This window comes from Labrus mixtus, chromosome 12 (genome assembly GCF_963584025.1).
Source record: "Labrus mixtus chromosome 12, fLabMix1.1, whole genome shotgun sequence".
NCBI lineage: Eukaryota > Metazoa > Chordata > Actinopteri > Labriformes > Labridae > Labrus > Labrus mixtus.
In genome coordinates this window covers 25,552,078-25,568,458 of record NC_083623.1, presented here as the reverse complement: position 1 = coordinate 25,568,458, position 16,381 = coordinate 25,552,078, and the positions used below count along the sequence as shown (strand labels likewise).

The following is a 16,381-nucleotide window of genomic DNA, read 5'->3' as shown; positions in this document are numbered from 1 at the left end:
TAGCAGGACTTAATACACTTGTTGTCATGGGTTTAATGTAGATAAACAAAAGGTATAAAAGCAGGAGTGAGGAGTGTATCGTATTAGCAGCAGGATTACATGTGGGGGCCTTTTGGGTGGAATATTGTGTCTGGTTTCTGTGACTCACCAGATAAGGCTGAGTGGAGTGGCACGTCCAGGAACAATAACAAACAGAGGATTTATTGGTTGTGGTAGCACTGCTGTGCTGCACACAGCTCCATCATGCAGGAGCTGATAAGAGCCTGGACAGTGCCACTCGTCCCCTCTGATGTCAGCAAATCATTTTGTGGTCAGGTTTTGTAAACAGGCGGACTACATGAAGCCAGTCTGTGCTCACTGACGGGGCACGAGTGATTCATTTCAGGGTTTAAAGCTGAGGCTTATCTGGAGGTTTGTTTGAAACATACAGACGACATGTTCCTGTTGCAAGGCTTCCTGTGCCTCTTATCACGATCACGCTCTCATGACCTTCATAAAGACTTTTTAGGATCACAGTGTGTGTTTCTAGAGACGAGTGAAACGTGCCACTGTCGTATCCTCTGCTGAAGCAATGGATTTGGTTATGAAGTATGAAAACACAATAACATGAAGTGAAATAAAAGTGATGAATGTGCTTGAGAACAGGGTGGAGAGTGTTGTTATTATTTGGGGTATGCTGCCACCTGTTGGTCAATCACAGACTTCACAAACAACACGGAGATGTTCACGCTACAGCAGCTCGTGATCCCACTTTGAACCCACAAAACTCTGGAGACCCCACACAGCCAAACACACATACAGCTTTGTGCTTAAATTAATGTGTTTTATTAATAAGAATATAAAAACAAACAGACATTTACATAAAATCAAATACACACAGATTAAATAAAGTCTGAACAGTTGGGTCTTTAGCTGCTTTTTTAAAAGTGTCCACAGAGGTCAAGGCTCTCATATACGCCGATTGACAAAAATGTACTATTTGAAAACAGTCCAACAAAGTTCAAAAAGATACAAGGAAACTACACAGGAGCACGAGGAACATCTGACAGCATGGACTGACTAACAAACAATGATCTGACACAGAGAGGGAGAAACACAGACTACATAGACATGGGGTAATCAAACACAGGTGAGTTGAAACAGGTGAAGACAATGAGAGTAATCACACTGGAGGGAAACACACACAGAGGCAGGAATAAACACAAGACAAGAAACACTGGAGACAAGAACTACAATCTAAAACACAAAACCCTAAATCCTCGAGAGATACACTAGGATAACAAAATCAAACAGGAAACTGTTTTGGAAAGACTAAACTAGGAAACATTCAACACTAGGAAAGAATGAAACACTGAAAATATACAAAATACAAAACCAAATCATGGCATGAGGCTGCTTCATGTAAGTTATTGTGGATAGGGTTATGGTTAGGGGTTAGACGGAGACTTTGCAGGTTTCTTGTTTTGACATTGACTATGACCCGCAGTTTATGATGCACAAAGACTCCCAACATATGGCTCCCAAACTCATTTATTTGCTATATGCATTTAAAAAACACAATGTTTCAAGCCCGACCTAGCTCTTCATCAGGTGCTGGATAGAAAAACAGGTTCAGTTTTGTTTTTAAAGGTTAATTTGAGGCTTTTTATCATCACCATCGTCCCGGCCTCATCCTGAAACATTTCAAACTCTCCACCTCTCCTCTTTGGGAGTGTGAATGTTACTCACAGAAAAAAAAACTTTGGCTTGAGAAATATATGATTTAGAAAGACATCATTAATGGATTGTCTTTGTCCTTTGAAGTATCCATGGCAACCAAGCTTTATGAGTGCACATATCATAACAATCGTCATTAAGGTTTTCAGCCTGTTCAGTGAGATAACAAATGCTTGATAAATCCACAGATAGGCTTCTCATGAAACAGTCATATTAACAACAATCCATCGTGTTTGTCTCAGAGGGGACGCACGGTGAGGGTGAGGTCGGCCCCACGCTGTGGGAGGATGTAACGCTCCTCCTTGAGCAGACGCAGCAGCAGGTCGGTGGTGTCCCGAGGCCAGCGGTAGATCCGGGTGCTCTGCAGCCAGTTTGGGACATGTTGCTGAAACACAGACACATTGTGACGTTCTTGGTTTTAATTGAGAGAGAACTGACCGTGTTTGGATGACAGGGTGGATGTGACAAAGACAAACCCCTAAAGCACGCCCTGCTTCTTTTTTCTGTTTTACTCTTTGTCACATATGCAAGTAGATAACAGTATTCCAAGTTAAAGACTGTCACGACAGTGTTATGTTTACGGCAGGGAAACTGCTTTATGTTAGACGGGAACATGCTTTGGGTCTTGTGTTGTTACCTCGCTGTGAGAGAGTTGATGTTGAGCGCTTACAATAAACCCGTGTGGTAAAACACGATACTCGCCCTCGATCATTCTACACTCTTAATAGGACCATGTTTTAAAAAGTAAGAAGACTCAAATCCACGATTGTTGCTTCCTTTTTCTGAGGTGATAGATCAACTTAGAAGTTGAGACATTTCATCAAAGACTTCTATACAATCAGAATTTAATTATTTATAGTCTCTGGTTGTCTCTGTACAGTGCTGCTCATGTTCAAGGAGCAGTATGTAACTCTGACACCTAGTGTTTAAAACAGGTACTGCAGTCCAATTTCAAAACATTGAAAAGAGGTGTCTCCCCCCCCCTCCTCTCTAGAGTCGATGCTCACACAGGTCACCATGTCATGGATACTGAAGCTTCAGTGTTTATCCAGCTCTGCATGGGTCTGTAAACCTTTCTGTGTTCTAACCTCTCTCCATTTTTCAAAAACATCTCCAACATTGATCCTAGTTTGAGCACGTTTCTGCTCGTGGAGCTTATTAGAAACATGCAGAGACTTTTTAGGTCGAGTACAATCACTTCTATCTGAACCACTTCTCTTGTCCGCTTCCATCACTGCAACACCTGTTGACCTGATAACTGGTCTCATATCTGGTAAACAGAGGGGCGTCCAAAACGGCCATGTAGGTGTGTCTTAAAAGCGTCTACCTTCTCTGGTCCAAACAAATCCAGAGCATTCAGGACCAGAATCTAAAGTTAGAAGGAGGACATACTGACTGCTGCATTGTTGTCAAAGAAGCCAGCACTTCAACATAGCATGTTTCATTAATGTCTGATCAGATAGTAAGGTACCTTTATCATTTCAGTCACTAGATATCTTACAGATTACTCATTTAAAGCATATTCATAACAGCAACATGTTACCTCAGGTGGTTTCCATTCTTAAAAGAGAGCTCAATTAAGGATGTTAGTGAAGTGAAAAGCTAAAAAAAACTGGCACGGACACTTTTAAGTGGATTCATTGTTATGTTTCTTTAAGTCAACAGGTCTAGAATAAACTTCCAGCTTTTCATAATTTGGGTGAACAACCTTTAAACGTGTGTATTTCTTGAACGCACCTTGGTTGCATTTGGAAACAACACGGGGACCAGTCTGAAGTTCAGGCAGCCCTGACGGATGAACTCATTTTGGATCTGTTGGATCAACAAGAAAAGAGGAAGATCAGAGCTCATTGGACTCAATGAAAGAACACAAAGTCATTCTACTACATTCTACATTCTAGTAATCACAGCTAAGAATCTCTGCAGCTCTTCAGTTGTTTGTATTTGTGTGGTTTACCAAACCTCGTAAACTATACGGTGGCTGAAAAGTGCAAGTGTTTGGCAAAGGCTGAAAAGATGTAGGTTAAGAAAAATGTGCAGCAAATTCAGAAACTCTGCAAGTGTGAGTAACATGCAGCCAAAATCCAAAACAAAAGCATTAACTTTGAATGTGAACATCTTTGAGGGAAAGCTGGACGCTACTTGGTTTCACCTCAATTTATTCAAATCAATCAACTTAAATTCTTTTTGTGTTCCTGCTGCCTTCATGCAAATGCGAGGGGAGCGGGTTTGGAGACCCCCCCCATCTAAATATAAAACAAATACCATGACTGCAGACTATTTGCATGTTATCCAAAAAGTGTCTGAGCACAATAATAAGTGTTTCTCATAAAGTGATTCATTTGGTGACACCTTGTAAGTGAAGTTGAAACAACAACTCGGAAAATCGGGAAAGAATTAGGTACCTGAATTGCTGACATATTTGTCGTCTCGCGGGGGGCAAAATGTGTTTTTGTTATTGCACATCAACTTTTATCTCAAATAGAACTCATAACAAAGAATTTCCGAACTGAAAGCACATGAACACACTGAAGTCGGAAGAACCTCCCAACTCTGAATCTGGGACTATCCGAGGAGCACCTGAATGCAGCATTACTCCTCTACCATAAGACGTGAACTTCTTACTCTAAAGAAACATTGTGTGGCATCATGGTGGCTCAGTCGACGACATACAGTTTAAGGTCAAACTGAACGTGTTCGTCTTCCCAGTTGATGCATCATATGAAAGTAAACAGCTGCTTTGCTCTGTTTCAGCCTCACAGGCCCACAGCTGTGACACAATGACACTGTGGGACTGTGAGTGGGGTGGACAGTGGGCGGAGCTGGGAGTGAAATGCCCTATTTTAGAATCCCAGAAGGCATCTCTCCTCGTTCTCATGTTCCTAAAGGCATGCAGCTGGGAGGGAATTTGAGTTATATTCTGGCCACACGAGGGCGATGTTTCACACAGAAGTTTCTGCACTTCATGAGAGTGTGAGAGCCAACCTGATTGTGAATGTACTTGGTGTGCAGGCCGTGCTCGTCGTCCCTGTTCCCCTCCACGTCCTCCTTGTACCTGGGGCTGATCACCACGATAATGAGCACAGATTTCTGTTAAAGAAGAATCCCTCCATCAGGTTAACAGAGGAAAACACATTTAAAAAAACCCAAAACGATTTATTCTCTGCTCAAACTCTCAAAGTCAGACTCACGTCGTTCAGAAATCTGTCCATCCATTTGGTGATGTCCATCCTTTGGATCGTATCGTCAAAGATGTCAATCTAGTCCGAGAAAGACCTTGTGTGAGTGTTTGTGTTCATGTGAAGTCATGGAGAATGAAGATGGATGGAGACATGACAGGACTTACTTTGGGTCTGAAGCCCTGATCGCCCAGAAATTTAACGAAGGGAATGATCTCCTCTGCTACGTCCACAGAATATGTGATGAAAACATTCCCTGTCAATGAAAAGTCAGTGAACCTGATCATTATCATTACCTGTTACCTCTTCTAATTACTTCTGGTATTTTTTTTTTCACATGAAACTAATTATTACACGTGTTGCAAGCTTTAAAATGAATAGGTGCAGCTGCAAAACAGGCAGTAATGGCTGCGTGGTCATTTTACAGCCTATACCGCTCCTCCCTTTCCCGTTCGGGTCACGGGGGGAGACGGTGGAACTGGAGCCAATCCCAGCAGCTGTCATTCGGCGAAAGGCGGGGTAACACCCTGGACTGGTCGCTAGTCGATCACAGGGCTGACATAAGCCCCGTTTCCACCAAGCGGTCCAGTTTGGTTCAGTACAGTACGGTACAGTTCGGTACGGTAAACCCTGAATTTGCTTTCCTATCCACAGCCAAGCGTACCCTTATTTGGTAAGCGGAGTGTAAGCCAGATGGAGATAGTCGCGTCAGCAATGCAATAGTGTGACATCATAGCAGCCCAACACAGTGAAGCCCGCTGTTAATGAAGTTAAACGAAGAAGAAGAGGGACACAGTAAACAAGAGGCACCCCAACAGAAGAACAGAAGGGCACCAAAAGAGTACGACGTACAGATCCCTTATTTTGGTACCATTACAAAATTTTGACGTTGGAAACACCAATAAATGAGTATCGTACTGAACCGGACCGCTTGGTGGAAACAGGGCTTTATAGAGACAGACAACCAGCCACACTCACATTGACACCTATGCGCAATGTAGAGTCACCAGTTGACCTAACGAGCATGTCTTTGGATTGTGGGAGAACCCGGAGAGAACCCACGCACACACAGGGAGAACATGCAGACTCCACACAGAGAGGCTCCCGTCCAAAGGGGACATAAACTTAGAACCAGCTTTGCACATTATATATTTTTCTCTTAGACCTCAAACTTAATAAAAGAGATTCCAAGATTCCCTTAAAAGGAGATGAACTCTTCATGGAGAGGATCATGCAGTGACGTCATGTGGACTTACTGCTCTCCTCGGGTAGGCTGATCTTGATCTCCCATGTGGCTGGACCTGGACCTGGACCTGGACCTGGAGCAGGCTGAAAGGAGCGCTCCACGCTGACCTCGTGCATCACGTCTCTAGGCGGGGCTGCACACGGGGCTGCACACTGAGCCACAGGTCCACGGGGGGAGTTTGGAGCATGTCTGAATGGTTCCACATTATTAGGGGGATTCCTGTGGAGGGGAATAAAATAAAGTTTTATGTGTATAAATGTTGAAAATATCACATGGTAACAGAAATGTTTTTCATCATCACCCTGGCGGTTGGTGGTGTCGAGGCTGCTGGCGTGCATCCGCTGGGTAACCTTGCTGCTTATAATGGAAATCATTATAATTGTGATGGGGCAGATTGGCTGGAGGGCAGCACGCACACCTCCCCTGAATTGGATTCGGGCCTGCAGAGAGACGAGGAGGAGGAGGAAGATATAAATTCTTTTCCAGTCCTGCAGTAATGAGGTCATGCAGACTCAAACGGAAACACAGCGAGCAGCAGCAGCCGAATGATACCTAACAGAGCAGGGGAGGCAACTTCTACAACATAATTCTTCACAGATGTTGCAGAAATCGTGATGAACTTAATAAAATGTTGCATGTCTGGCACGTGATTTCATTGTCTGTCCCATTTTTAAATGTAGTCATCTGGAAAGTATTTATGTTTCTAAACTCCAAAGCAGATATGAGTAGACTCATAGTGTGCTGCAGGAAACTGTAGTGAATGTAGAAAATGTAATATTGGTTAAATATGTCATTTAATATCCCCAAACTACTAATTATAGCCCACTACTAATGACACTAGCTATTACATAATTGTCTTGGGACACTAAAAGTCTCCATTGAGACACGCACAAATGAAACTATTTTAGGGTGAACAGCTCATTAAGACAATGTGACCCAACTATTCACCAGCAGGAAGAACGATGAAATAAGAAGAGGAGTGGTCCACAAACTGACTGGCTAACTGACAACACAATGGCCACATCCATTTCTGATGAACAGTCTCTGGGTTTCATTGTAAATGCAACAATCAACAATCTTACTTCTTTTAGTAATGGTATTTAAAGGAGTCAGGCACACACGCTCTGGCCAGGAGATTTTGTTCCATACAGTTTTTTCCCTGACGCATGTTTACATTTCTGGGTTTTGTTATTTTAGTCTGGGTTGAAGATCACAGATACTTTTTTTAGACTTTTGGTTTCTTTAAGTGAATCTTTTCTCGGGTAGTTTTAGGGGGAGGTGCCGAGCCAACCACCTAATGGGCCGTGGCTCTCCCATCTGTTGTTCTTTTTGACCGGGTCTCCAGCCCCTTTTGTTTCTTATTTATTTTTCTTTTATTTAGTTACTTGGGTTAACAGGCCGTAACGAGGCGGCTGTGTTTCAGTTGATAGAGTCGTTGTCTGGGGTTTGATCCCCAGCTCCTGCAGCTACATGTCCAATGTGTCCTTGGACAAGACACTTAACCCTGAATTGCTCTCACTGCTTCGTCGATGGCGTCTGAATGCGTATGAATGGTATTAGTCACTTCTGATGGTCTCACTACATAATAACAACTGTCAGGGTCTGTATGTGTAGGTGTGACCTGTGGTGTAAAAGCGCTTTGAGTAGTCAGAAGACTAGAAAAGCGCTCTATAAGCTCAAGTCCATTTACCATCCAACAGCCAGTTTATCATGCTGTGTTAGACTGTAAATATTAATGGATGAAGCCTGAGTGATGTGACCCGTCTGTTCCTGCAGGGGGCTTTGGAGGCTCATCGACAGCAGCCGCCATGTTGGAAATCCTGTCTCGGCCTAACTTTAAGTCAACCTAATGACAGACTGAGAGCTGGAGCTGAGGCGGGTTTTAAGCCTCATGACAAACCGTTACATCGTGCCCACCTGTCAATCAGGTCAGCTACGCACCAAACTATGGATAACACGTATCGTTTTCAAAATCAAAACGGATAGGTTACAAAAAATCCCCCCCCTGTACAGTGTGTGATGACAATAACTAATCAGACCTTTTTAGTTTTTTTGTACCAGGCTGTAAACATGTTTATTTATGCTGTAAAGATCAAACGTTTCGGCTGTGGTGTTTATGCGGACACTTGACAAACTGCAGGATTTTGCCCTTCCGCATTTTTCAAGACCGGAGGTTGCTGCTTGGTTAATAGTTGGGTCATGATGCTAAGTTAGTTAGTTTGGGTCTCAGCGGCGGTTTAAACCTCTGACATATGTTATCATCTTGTAATCGTCCACTGTTAGATCAATGAATATGAGGTCAGATTAAGTTATCTGCTCGTGTGTTTCAGAGAAATTAAGAGAATCTGTCATCTCATGGTCCCAAACAAATGATAATGTGACACTGACCGGGCATACGTGCAGCAGGGTGCCGTGGCGGGACGTAGTGGGGGCTGTTTGCGTCGGAGATGAGTGAGAGGGGGGGCTCCAAGCTTTCTGCCTCCTCCACAGAGCGGCCCTGTGCAAAGCCTCTGCTGTGGTTGACCACGAGGTCCTGTTCATACAGCGACGCCCGCTCTCCGAGACCCCGCTGCCACACCTCAGCAAGGCGGGGGGAGTTCATCTGTCCTGAGTGTTGAGGGGGAATGAAGGGGGGCTGGTACTGGCTCTCAGGTGGTCTCCACTGCCTCGCATCAGGAGCTGCAGCATCATATTCCTCACAGGCATGTTCCTGAGGCCTCCTGGCGGTCTCTGCGTCCTCACTGCACTGTTTGCAGGACGGAGCCAAAGCTAAATCCAGGCCTGAGGATGTCATGCTCTCATCCATCTCGACAGGAACGCTCATGTGAGGACACGGTCCTGAAAAAAAGACGACAGAGAAAACAGGTTTGAGCTTCACCATGAGAGACACTTTGATTTATAACCGCTGTGAGTCTGACACCCTTTTGTTTTCCTACCTTTGAAAGAGTCCATCACCAAGGATACGTCTCTGCTCGACTCTGCTGAGGTGAAAATGAAAGCAAAGCTGAAGGAATTTAATAGAACATGACAACATAAAGAGACACACTGTACCTTACATTCACTCTCCACAACATAGCTAAAATGACATTTAATGAAAACACACATCTTATAAAGGAAGGTATTAACTGATCTCTGGAGTATTCACACGTCTTCCTCGCTGACTGGGTGTGTAACTCTAGAACTGGTTTACACTGTAACACTGTGAACTAGATCAAAGGTCAGATCCCTGATCTACAGGTATGCCAGGTATTACTTTCCAAACAACAAGTCAGACTCAGAAGTCTCCATGTTCTCTATTGTAAATCTGAATGAAAGCGAATAAAAGCGTACTCACTGTACTCCCACACCTTCCTTTTTCTCGGACCTGCTTTTTTTCCTACCTCAGCCACAGCTCAGACCTGTTCTGAGGGAAACAGGAAGTATTCCCACTTTGCAAAATAGAAGTCACGTGACCCATTTATGCAAATAAAACATCTCATTGAGACTGCTTATTGGCCAGTGTAAGTCTCTGGCAGTGTGGGCCCTGCTGGTGCAGTCAGTCAGGGTTAACTGTTGAAAAGTTGCATTTCATCTGAACACTTGAATAGAGGACCTGTGTTTCCATAGCAACGACATAAAGGGGAATCCCTGCATTCCTTGTTTTAGACTGAAAGGTGGATGTCTGTACCATGGACACATGAAGTAGAATTTCTTTGTTAATGGCCAATCTGATGTTTTTTTATGTACAAAAAGTATTAGTACTCCAATCCTCCACCTTTGCCTCACTCTTTCTTTCCTGCTTCCTTATTAAATATCATGATCAGTTTTAGAAGAGCAGCAACGTTAACAAGGTTAGAAAGCCGGTCCTGAGTGTGTCTCCTCTTACAAGTGAAGAACATCAACCTACAATCAAACTCTGGAGAATAACTTTTTACGGCCTTTTAAACTTTTATTTATTTGATCACAATCTTTGTTACAAGGGTCCATACACGTTGATTCAGTTATTACATATATTTATATTGTGTTGTTAAAGGAAGAATGTGCGACATGTTTAAAATAAATAAAGCATAAATAAAGAGTCATTTAATAGGGACAATGCAATTTAACATAGTTTCAATACAAAGCATGAAACTGATTTACTGCATAAAGAGTATATAGCTATTGCTAATTTCCAACTTGTGTTACTGTCTATAATGAAGGAGAAGCTCGAGTCCTGCTGGCTGTACTGTTGTCAGGCCCTTGTTTACATCATGTTTATTTGGATGGGACAACCGGCTCCTCCCCTTGTGTATAAAATGTATTTAAGTCAAGGACTAGAGGAAGAACATACTCTGCTTATTTTGATGTCACGTAAGAGTTTTTAGATCACGCTCATTCTGTTTCAGTTTACATGCAATGTGAAGCTACGAGCTAACTAAAGAGCGCTAACATTAGCATGCTAACACAACAATACAGGCCAAAAGCAATTGCAGCTCAAGCAAAGGACAATTTTGTTTGCCGCTTGTGCTTAACTCCTTTGTGCGAACTCGAGTAGAGAGGGATTGGATGTGTGTTTCTGGAGGAGAGTGGAGGCTTCAGTATGGAGGAGGTGTGGCCAAACTGCAGTTTGTTTTGGTTTCATGCTGGAGCTCAAGGGTGACATCTACTGGATCAAAAAGTGGTACATTCTTCTGTTAACAAAACAAGTAAATGACCATGCTAACAAAGCAAAGTGGGCAAAGTGGTTCTTCAAACTAAATTACAGTGTTTTAATTATACACTCTGAATTAAAACCTGTCATGCCAACGGGCCTACAACTTTGCTCAGTGGCCACTTGTGGTTTTACAGTGAAAAGTTCCCCAACCCAAAATGCTTTTTTATCAACACGGCAAACAAGAGTGCATATGACCATCACTGGCCACTAAAAACTTTACTGAAGTAACGAAAATTTGACTTAAAGTTCTGATATCCCATAACAAAGTCAGAGGGGTTTGTGGTCACTTCTGCACATATCAAATAGCCCCTTTAGAAAACAGGGAAATAAGAAAAAATAAGAAAATATTGTAGCATCAGTCACACTTACGATGGCAGCACTGCGCTGGTGTTTAGCAGGTATAACGTTAGTGGTGTGTCGGATGTAAACATTCTGCTAACGGAACACTAAAAAACAAAGTATGGCTGGGCTCATGGGTATGTTGTTAGCTTTTCCATTGCTTAATTACAATTTAAGTGTAAGATCCATTCAAATTTTGTATGCACTGTATGGATCCCATCAAGGGCCTTTCATCAACGACTCCATTTGGGTGTCTCAGATCAACCGAGGTACAAACCAGCATATGGTCATAATTGGAATTTAATTTGGATTTTTATGTCAACCTACAAATTCCAAAGTCAATGTTACAATTCACTTAGCAAACACTTTTTGGAGCAATGCAGGTTTAAGTGTCTTGCCCAAGGACACATCAGACATGTTGCTCAGCTGGGGATTGAACCCTCAACCTTCTGGTTGAAAGGTGATGACTCTACCAACTGAGCCACAGCTGCCGAAGTCAAGAATATGCTTTTAAGCTTGAAGAGTTTTGAAAGTCTGATTTCTGTCCATTCCTTCGGATCCGTTCTACTCTGTCTGTTTGAGGTTGGTTAGCACCACTGGGCGGTTGTCGCTGGACAGTATGGCCTTGTGATCTACAACAGAGAAGACTTTCATGGTGGTGTGGGTGAGGACAGAGCCCAGCTCACGGGCCTTCCCCTTACAAGTCACCACCTGGACCATCTCCCGCCTGAAGCGCCGACTGACCATGCAGTAGAGCAGGAAGTTGGTGGTGGAGTTGAGGTTCTGCAGCATGTTGGCCAAGTCTCCAGCCACGTTAATGGGGATTCTGTAGTTGTCTCTGTTAAAGTTTTCATTGTTGTACTCGGTCCTCAGGATGCAGTATGTGACAAAGCGGGGCAAGCTGAGCACCACAAATGAAACGGAGACAGTTCCAAGAAGCAGGATGGTCCTCCTCAACATGCCCCTGGTGCTCCTCCCGCGCATGACCCGACGCTCCTCCTTAGTGAAGAGGTTGCTTGCACGGCACAGATGGTACCCGATGAGGTAGTTGAAGACGATGACCAATGCTATGGGTATTCCCCCTGAGAGGAAGGTGGTTATCCACACAATGATAGTTGTGTAGGTCTGATCGCGGTAATGACACCTGGGTAGCGTCATGTTCTCACCGCTCACAGTCAAGTTCACAGGTGAAACAACATTGATCCAACCCAGCGGCACGGAGACGAGATGTGACACCAGGACAATAGCCAAACAGGTCAGTCTAGTGACGCGGACCTGGGAAAAGTGCTGCCTGGCCGCTGTGCTGCGCAACACCAAGTACCGCTCAATGGTGAACACCACCACTATCCAAGAGGAGCTGTAGAGTGATCCATACTGCAGGAAGGCCAGGATGTTGCACATGGGGTGGGAATGCCAGAAGGGCTGCAGTTGCCAGAAGGTGAGGGTCAGGTCAATAAGGATCACCCACACCAGGTAGAACGTGTCAACAATGGCCAGACAGCTCAGGTAAACGATGGCAGCGTCAGACATCCCACATTTACGGAAGCAGATCATGTAGAATGTGAAAAGGTTGGCTGGAAGACAGAAACAGAGAAATCTTAGATGGATAAGTGGCAGACGTCTCTCTGGTAAATGTTTAATTAACAACCAACACATTTTTAAATGCACTGATAACTTTGGCCACTTGGGGCAGCAGTGCAAGAAGCTGAAAACTGACATTTGCTGTTGTACTTTTGGTCTCCTGAAAAAAGGTTGGCTGCTTTGTTGCTGCTGGAAACAACTTTCATGAATGCACTGTATATGGGCCTGAGTACCAAAACAAAAACAACTACAGGGGCTACAGTAAAAGTAGAGCTGAGAGGAACTTTGGTTGGAGATTTGGTAGTGAAATTTGAAAGATGGAGAAGTGAAACAATTCTATGCTTACATTTCTGAACGGAATACACAGTGAACTTAAAGGGATACTTCACTCATTTGCATTAATCTTTGTATCATTAGAAACCTGGTAGTGTTTTTGAATGGTCGTGCATCCTGCCCTCATTTTCCCCTGAGATGGGAAAGCTCTGTATTTCTTGTCTGAAAAGCAGCCTCCGATGACTCAAAAATTGTAATTTTGCGAGAAACTACATCGCTAGTTCCTCATGTTTTCTAACCGCCCTGGTGGTGTTGGTGCTCTCACTGTTTGCCTATGGACACAGACAAAGAGTCCGTTTCCAAGATGCCAATTCCTTCTGGAAGAAATCTCGGAATCAGTTGAGGAAACGGCCGTATGTGTTGTAGTAAATGTCTGTAAATAGAGCATAGCTTCAGTGGGAGTGGCCTGCGGTGCTGTGCATTCTGGGATTTGGTGTCTTTCATCCACATGAGCCAAAAATAAACTTTCTGCCTTTTCACAGCCAAGAAGGTACCAACTTCAAAATGTATTTCACATTTCTACTACATATATGACCCAATGTCAATACAGATTCATGTTTGAACGGGTGAAGTATCCCTTTAACTCAAAAGAACAAATGAGTCCCTGAACACTGTTTGGACCTAAAAAGCCAGGAGAGTTGTCACTCTTGGGGGCCCTCCACCATAACTTCTCGGGTAGCGAGGGGGATGTGAGCACAGGGCATGATCTGCAGGAGACAAAAATATGGGGAATATTTCAAATTTTGAAAAAGATTGCGGTGACGTCCACATCCATCTTCTTCAAAGTTGAAAGATTTTCACCCACCAGCACTCTGAGCAGCCGCACAAAAAGGGGGATGGCTCTGAGAAAAGGACGCTGGGTGCTACAAGTTTTATCAGGGACGACCGCCTGCTACACTCTCTCCTCATTGAAAACAATTGAAAAAAGAAACTGGTGCCCAGAAAAAAACACTAGATGGACACAGGGTCTCAATAGATGAATAAGCAGGATGTGCCTTATGTCATGATCACCATGATTGAAAAGATACGACGGTGACCTGACATCCAGGATAGAGATAGAAATATGGTCACCTTGAGCCTGAAAAGAGAGGGACTGCTAAAGTGCCAGTTTAAAGTTTAAAGCAGTCAGCCAAACGATGAGTAAAGTCACAACATCTACAGCTTCTTCTCATATAGTTTATGTGCTTCATTAGGAGGGGACATAATATTCTTGATAACTACGTTGGAACATAGAGAACTAAAAGTGATTGATTAGCAACAATAAAGTCATTAGTTAACCCATAAATATACACCTGATGGTGAATTGGTAAAAACTGTTCTAATAAAACCAATCCGAGCGTGCACAGCTGCAGGCCAAACAGGGAGAGGAGATACCAACCTGGAATACCCATGATGCAAAGGAGCGGGTAGTAGATCTTCTGAACGGTGACGAAGGCGATGACGCTGGCTCCCTCCATGTTTTCCCTCCCCGCTTGGCAACAGCTCACATGCTAATACCTGCAATAAAGCCATTAGAGAGGTGAAGGAGGAAAGGCTTCAGTGGGCAAACACAGGTGAGGGGACACTTTACACACCAGAGATTTTTTTTTTTTTTTAACTACTCGGAGATGTTACGGTGAAACTGATAAAAGATGTTGAAAAACTGAAGCAGCTGCATGAAGGTGCTCTGAATACAAGTATAAAGATGAAAGATGATGACTAAGATGTGAAGAAGAAATACCGTAAATCTCAAAAGAAAAGCTCATCCCAATTTAAGGCCCCGTCCCTTTTACTAGCCTGGTGATGCTGCACGTCATAAATAAAGGCGGGTCTCAATTAAAGCCCCCCGATGCATTCAATGTTGGAATAGTTTGTGAATCAAAAAAAGACAAAAAAATAAACATCTGTCCAAGAAAGACAGAATAATGCTCGTATGCAGGCCGTGAAGCAGCGTTGCATCACATCAAACTAATGATTTATTAAAATGGGTTTATTGATATTTTAATTGTTTAATCGTCTGTGATGTGCACAAGTTTTATTAGCTTATAATTAAAAGCCTGTCTCTTATTGACTCCTGTCCACAATAAAGGAAGGGTCATTTCATAGACTGAAGGAAATTAAAGCCTAGGCTATTAAATTATATGTTTTATGGTACACTAAACCAATCTTCCATCTGTCTATTATTTATACCGCTTTCTACTGTTCTGGATCGCAGGGGGCTGGAGCCAATCTCAGCTGTCATTGGACAAGACCCTGGACTGTTCACCAGTCAATCACAGGACTGACATGTAGAGACAGACAACCAGACACACTCACATTCACACCTACAGGGCAATTTAGAGTCACCAGTTAACCTAACCAGCATGTCTTTGGATTGTGGGAGTACCTGGAGAGAACCCACACATGCACAGGGAGAACATTTAAACTCCACACAGAGAGGCTCCTGTCAGACAGGGATTCAAACCAGGAACCTCCTCGCTGTGAGGCAACAGCGCTAACCACTGCACCACTGTGCACACTCAAAACCGATACTAAAATACATTTGAAAATGTATCTATTTCCCTTTTCATTGTAAATCATATTTAACATTTTAATTAATTTTTTTCTTTCTGTTTTAGTTTAACTTTGTTTGAACTTGCACACACACAGAGATTAGACGCTCCGTACATGTTGAGCCACAATCATTTGATTCAGCTCCTCTGTGACTCACAGTGACAAAGACAGAAGGTGAATATAGAGCAGGTGTCACATGGAAGTCACTGAAATGCAGCGAGCACTGAAGGCTTCTGTGAAAAGTTCTTTTTATATTTCTCTTACTGCTGTATGAAAATGTCTCTCCATTGATACATCATAACAGTTGTTGTTGATAGTTGTTTAAGTAAGACTTACTTATCTTAAGAAGGGAGGCCAGACATATTAACATTCCCCTTTTCCTTCTGTTCACTGTAAATCAATAAATGAAATATCTGGTATCTTAGTATTAAATTGTATAAAAACATAAAGACATACCTGCTGCTGCTGCTGTGTTTGATGGAGCTATGGCAGCGTCACACAGATGAAGCGTCTTCCACAGAGGTGCATCCCAGCCAGTGATGTCTGCATGAGAACATGAGTGTTGATGATAGGAGGAGGGACAGGGCAGCAGCTGCTCAGATAAAGCTGCAGGAAGAAGGAGGAAGTCCTGTCCTCAGACGCAAACACTCCACTGGAGTGCAGCGACAGAGCGCACAAACTCAAAAAGAAATGATGAGTGATCACAACCAGTAGTGGATTGAAACTGTTTTTAGAACATAGATCATTAGTTTAACACTTAGCGAGCACACCATCACCTCGCTG

The 16,381-nt window shown here is 43.3% G+C and overlaps 2 protein-coding genes across 5 annotated transcripts; both read right to left on the bottom strand.

The window, feature by feature from the left end:
• Positions 1 to 802: 802 nt before the first annotated feature.
• traf3ip2a (TRAF3 interacting protein 2a) lies at positions 803 to 9,574 on the bottom strand. 4 transcript variants are annotated; one of them, XM_061052690.1, is made up of 10 exons: positions 9,476 to 9,574; positions 9,078 to 9,122; positions 8,530 to 8,979; positions 6,443 to 6,581; positions 6,152 to 6,360; positions 5,063 to 5,151; positions 4,908 to 4,976; positions 4,702 to 4,806; positions 3,454 to 3,528; positions 803 to 2,101 (listed from the first exon to the last, which is right to left on the bottom strand). In XM_061052690.1, the coding sequence occupies exons 2-10, from the start codon at positions 9,091 to 9,093 to the stop codon at positions 1,955 to 1,957; spliced, it is 1,299 nt and encodes a 432-aa protein (XP_060908673.1). In that variant the 5' UTR covers positions 9,094 to 9,122; positions 9,476 to 9,574; the 3' UTR covers positions 803 to 1,954. The 4 variants fall into 4 exon arrangements, with proteins under 4 accessions (XP_060908673.1, XP_060908672.1, XP_060908674.1 ...); XM_061052689.1 differs by having other exon boundaries at positions 9,078 to 9,119; XM_061052691.1 differs by lacking the exon at positions 9,476 to 9,574 and adding an exon at positions 9,245 to 9,263 and having other exon boundaries at positions 9,078 to 9,119.
• A 474-nt stretch (positions 9,575 to 10,048) lies between these two features.
• LOC132985342 (probable G-protein coupled receptor 139) lies at positions 10,049 to 16,173 on the bottom strand. The gene is made up of 3 exons (XM_061052688.1): positions 16,055 to 16,173; positions 14,445 to 14,563; positions 10,049 to 12,726 (listed from the first exon to the last, which is right to left on the bottom strand). The coding sequence occupies exons 2-3, from the start codon at positions 14,521 to 14,523 to the stop codon at positions 11,717 to 11,719; spliced, it is 1,089 nt and encodes a 362-aa protein (XP_060908671.1). The 5' UTR covers positions 14,524 to 14,563; positions 16,055 to 16,173; the 3' UTR covers positions 10,049 to 11,716.
• Positions 16,174 to 16,381: the final 208 nt, after the last annotated feature.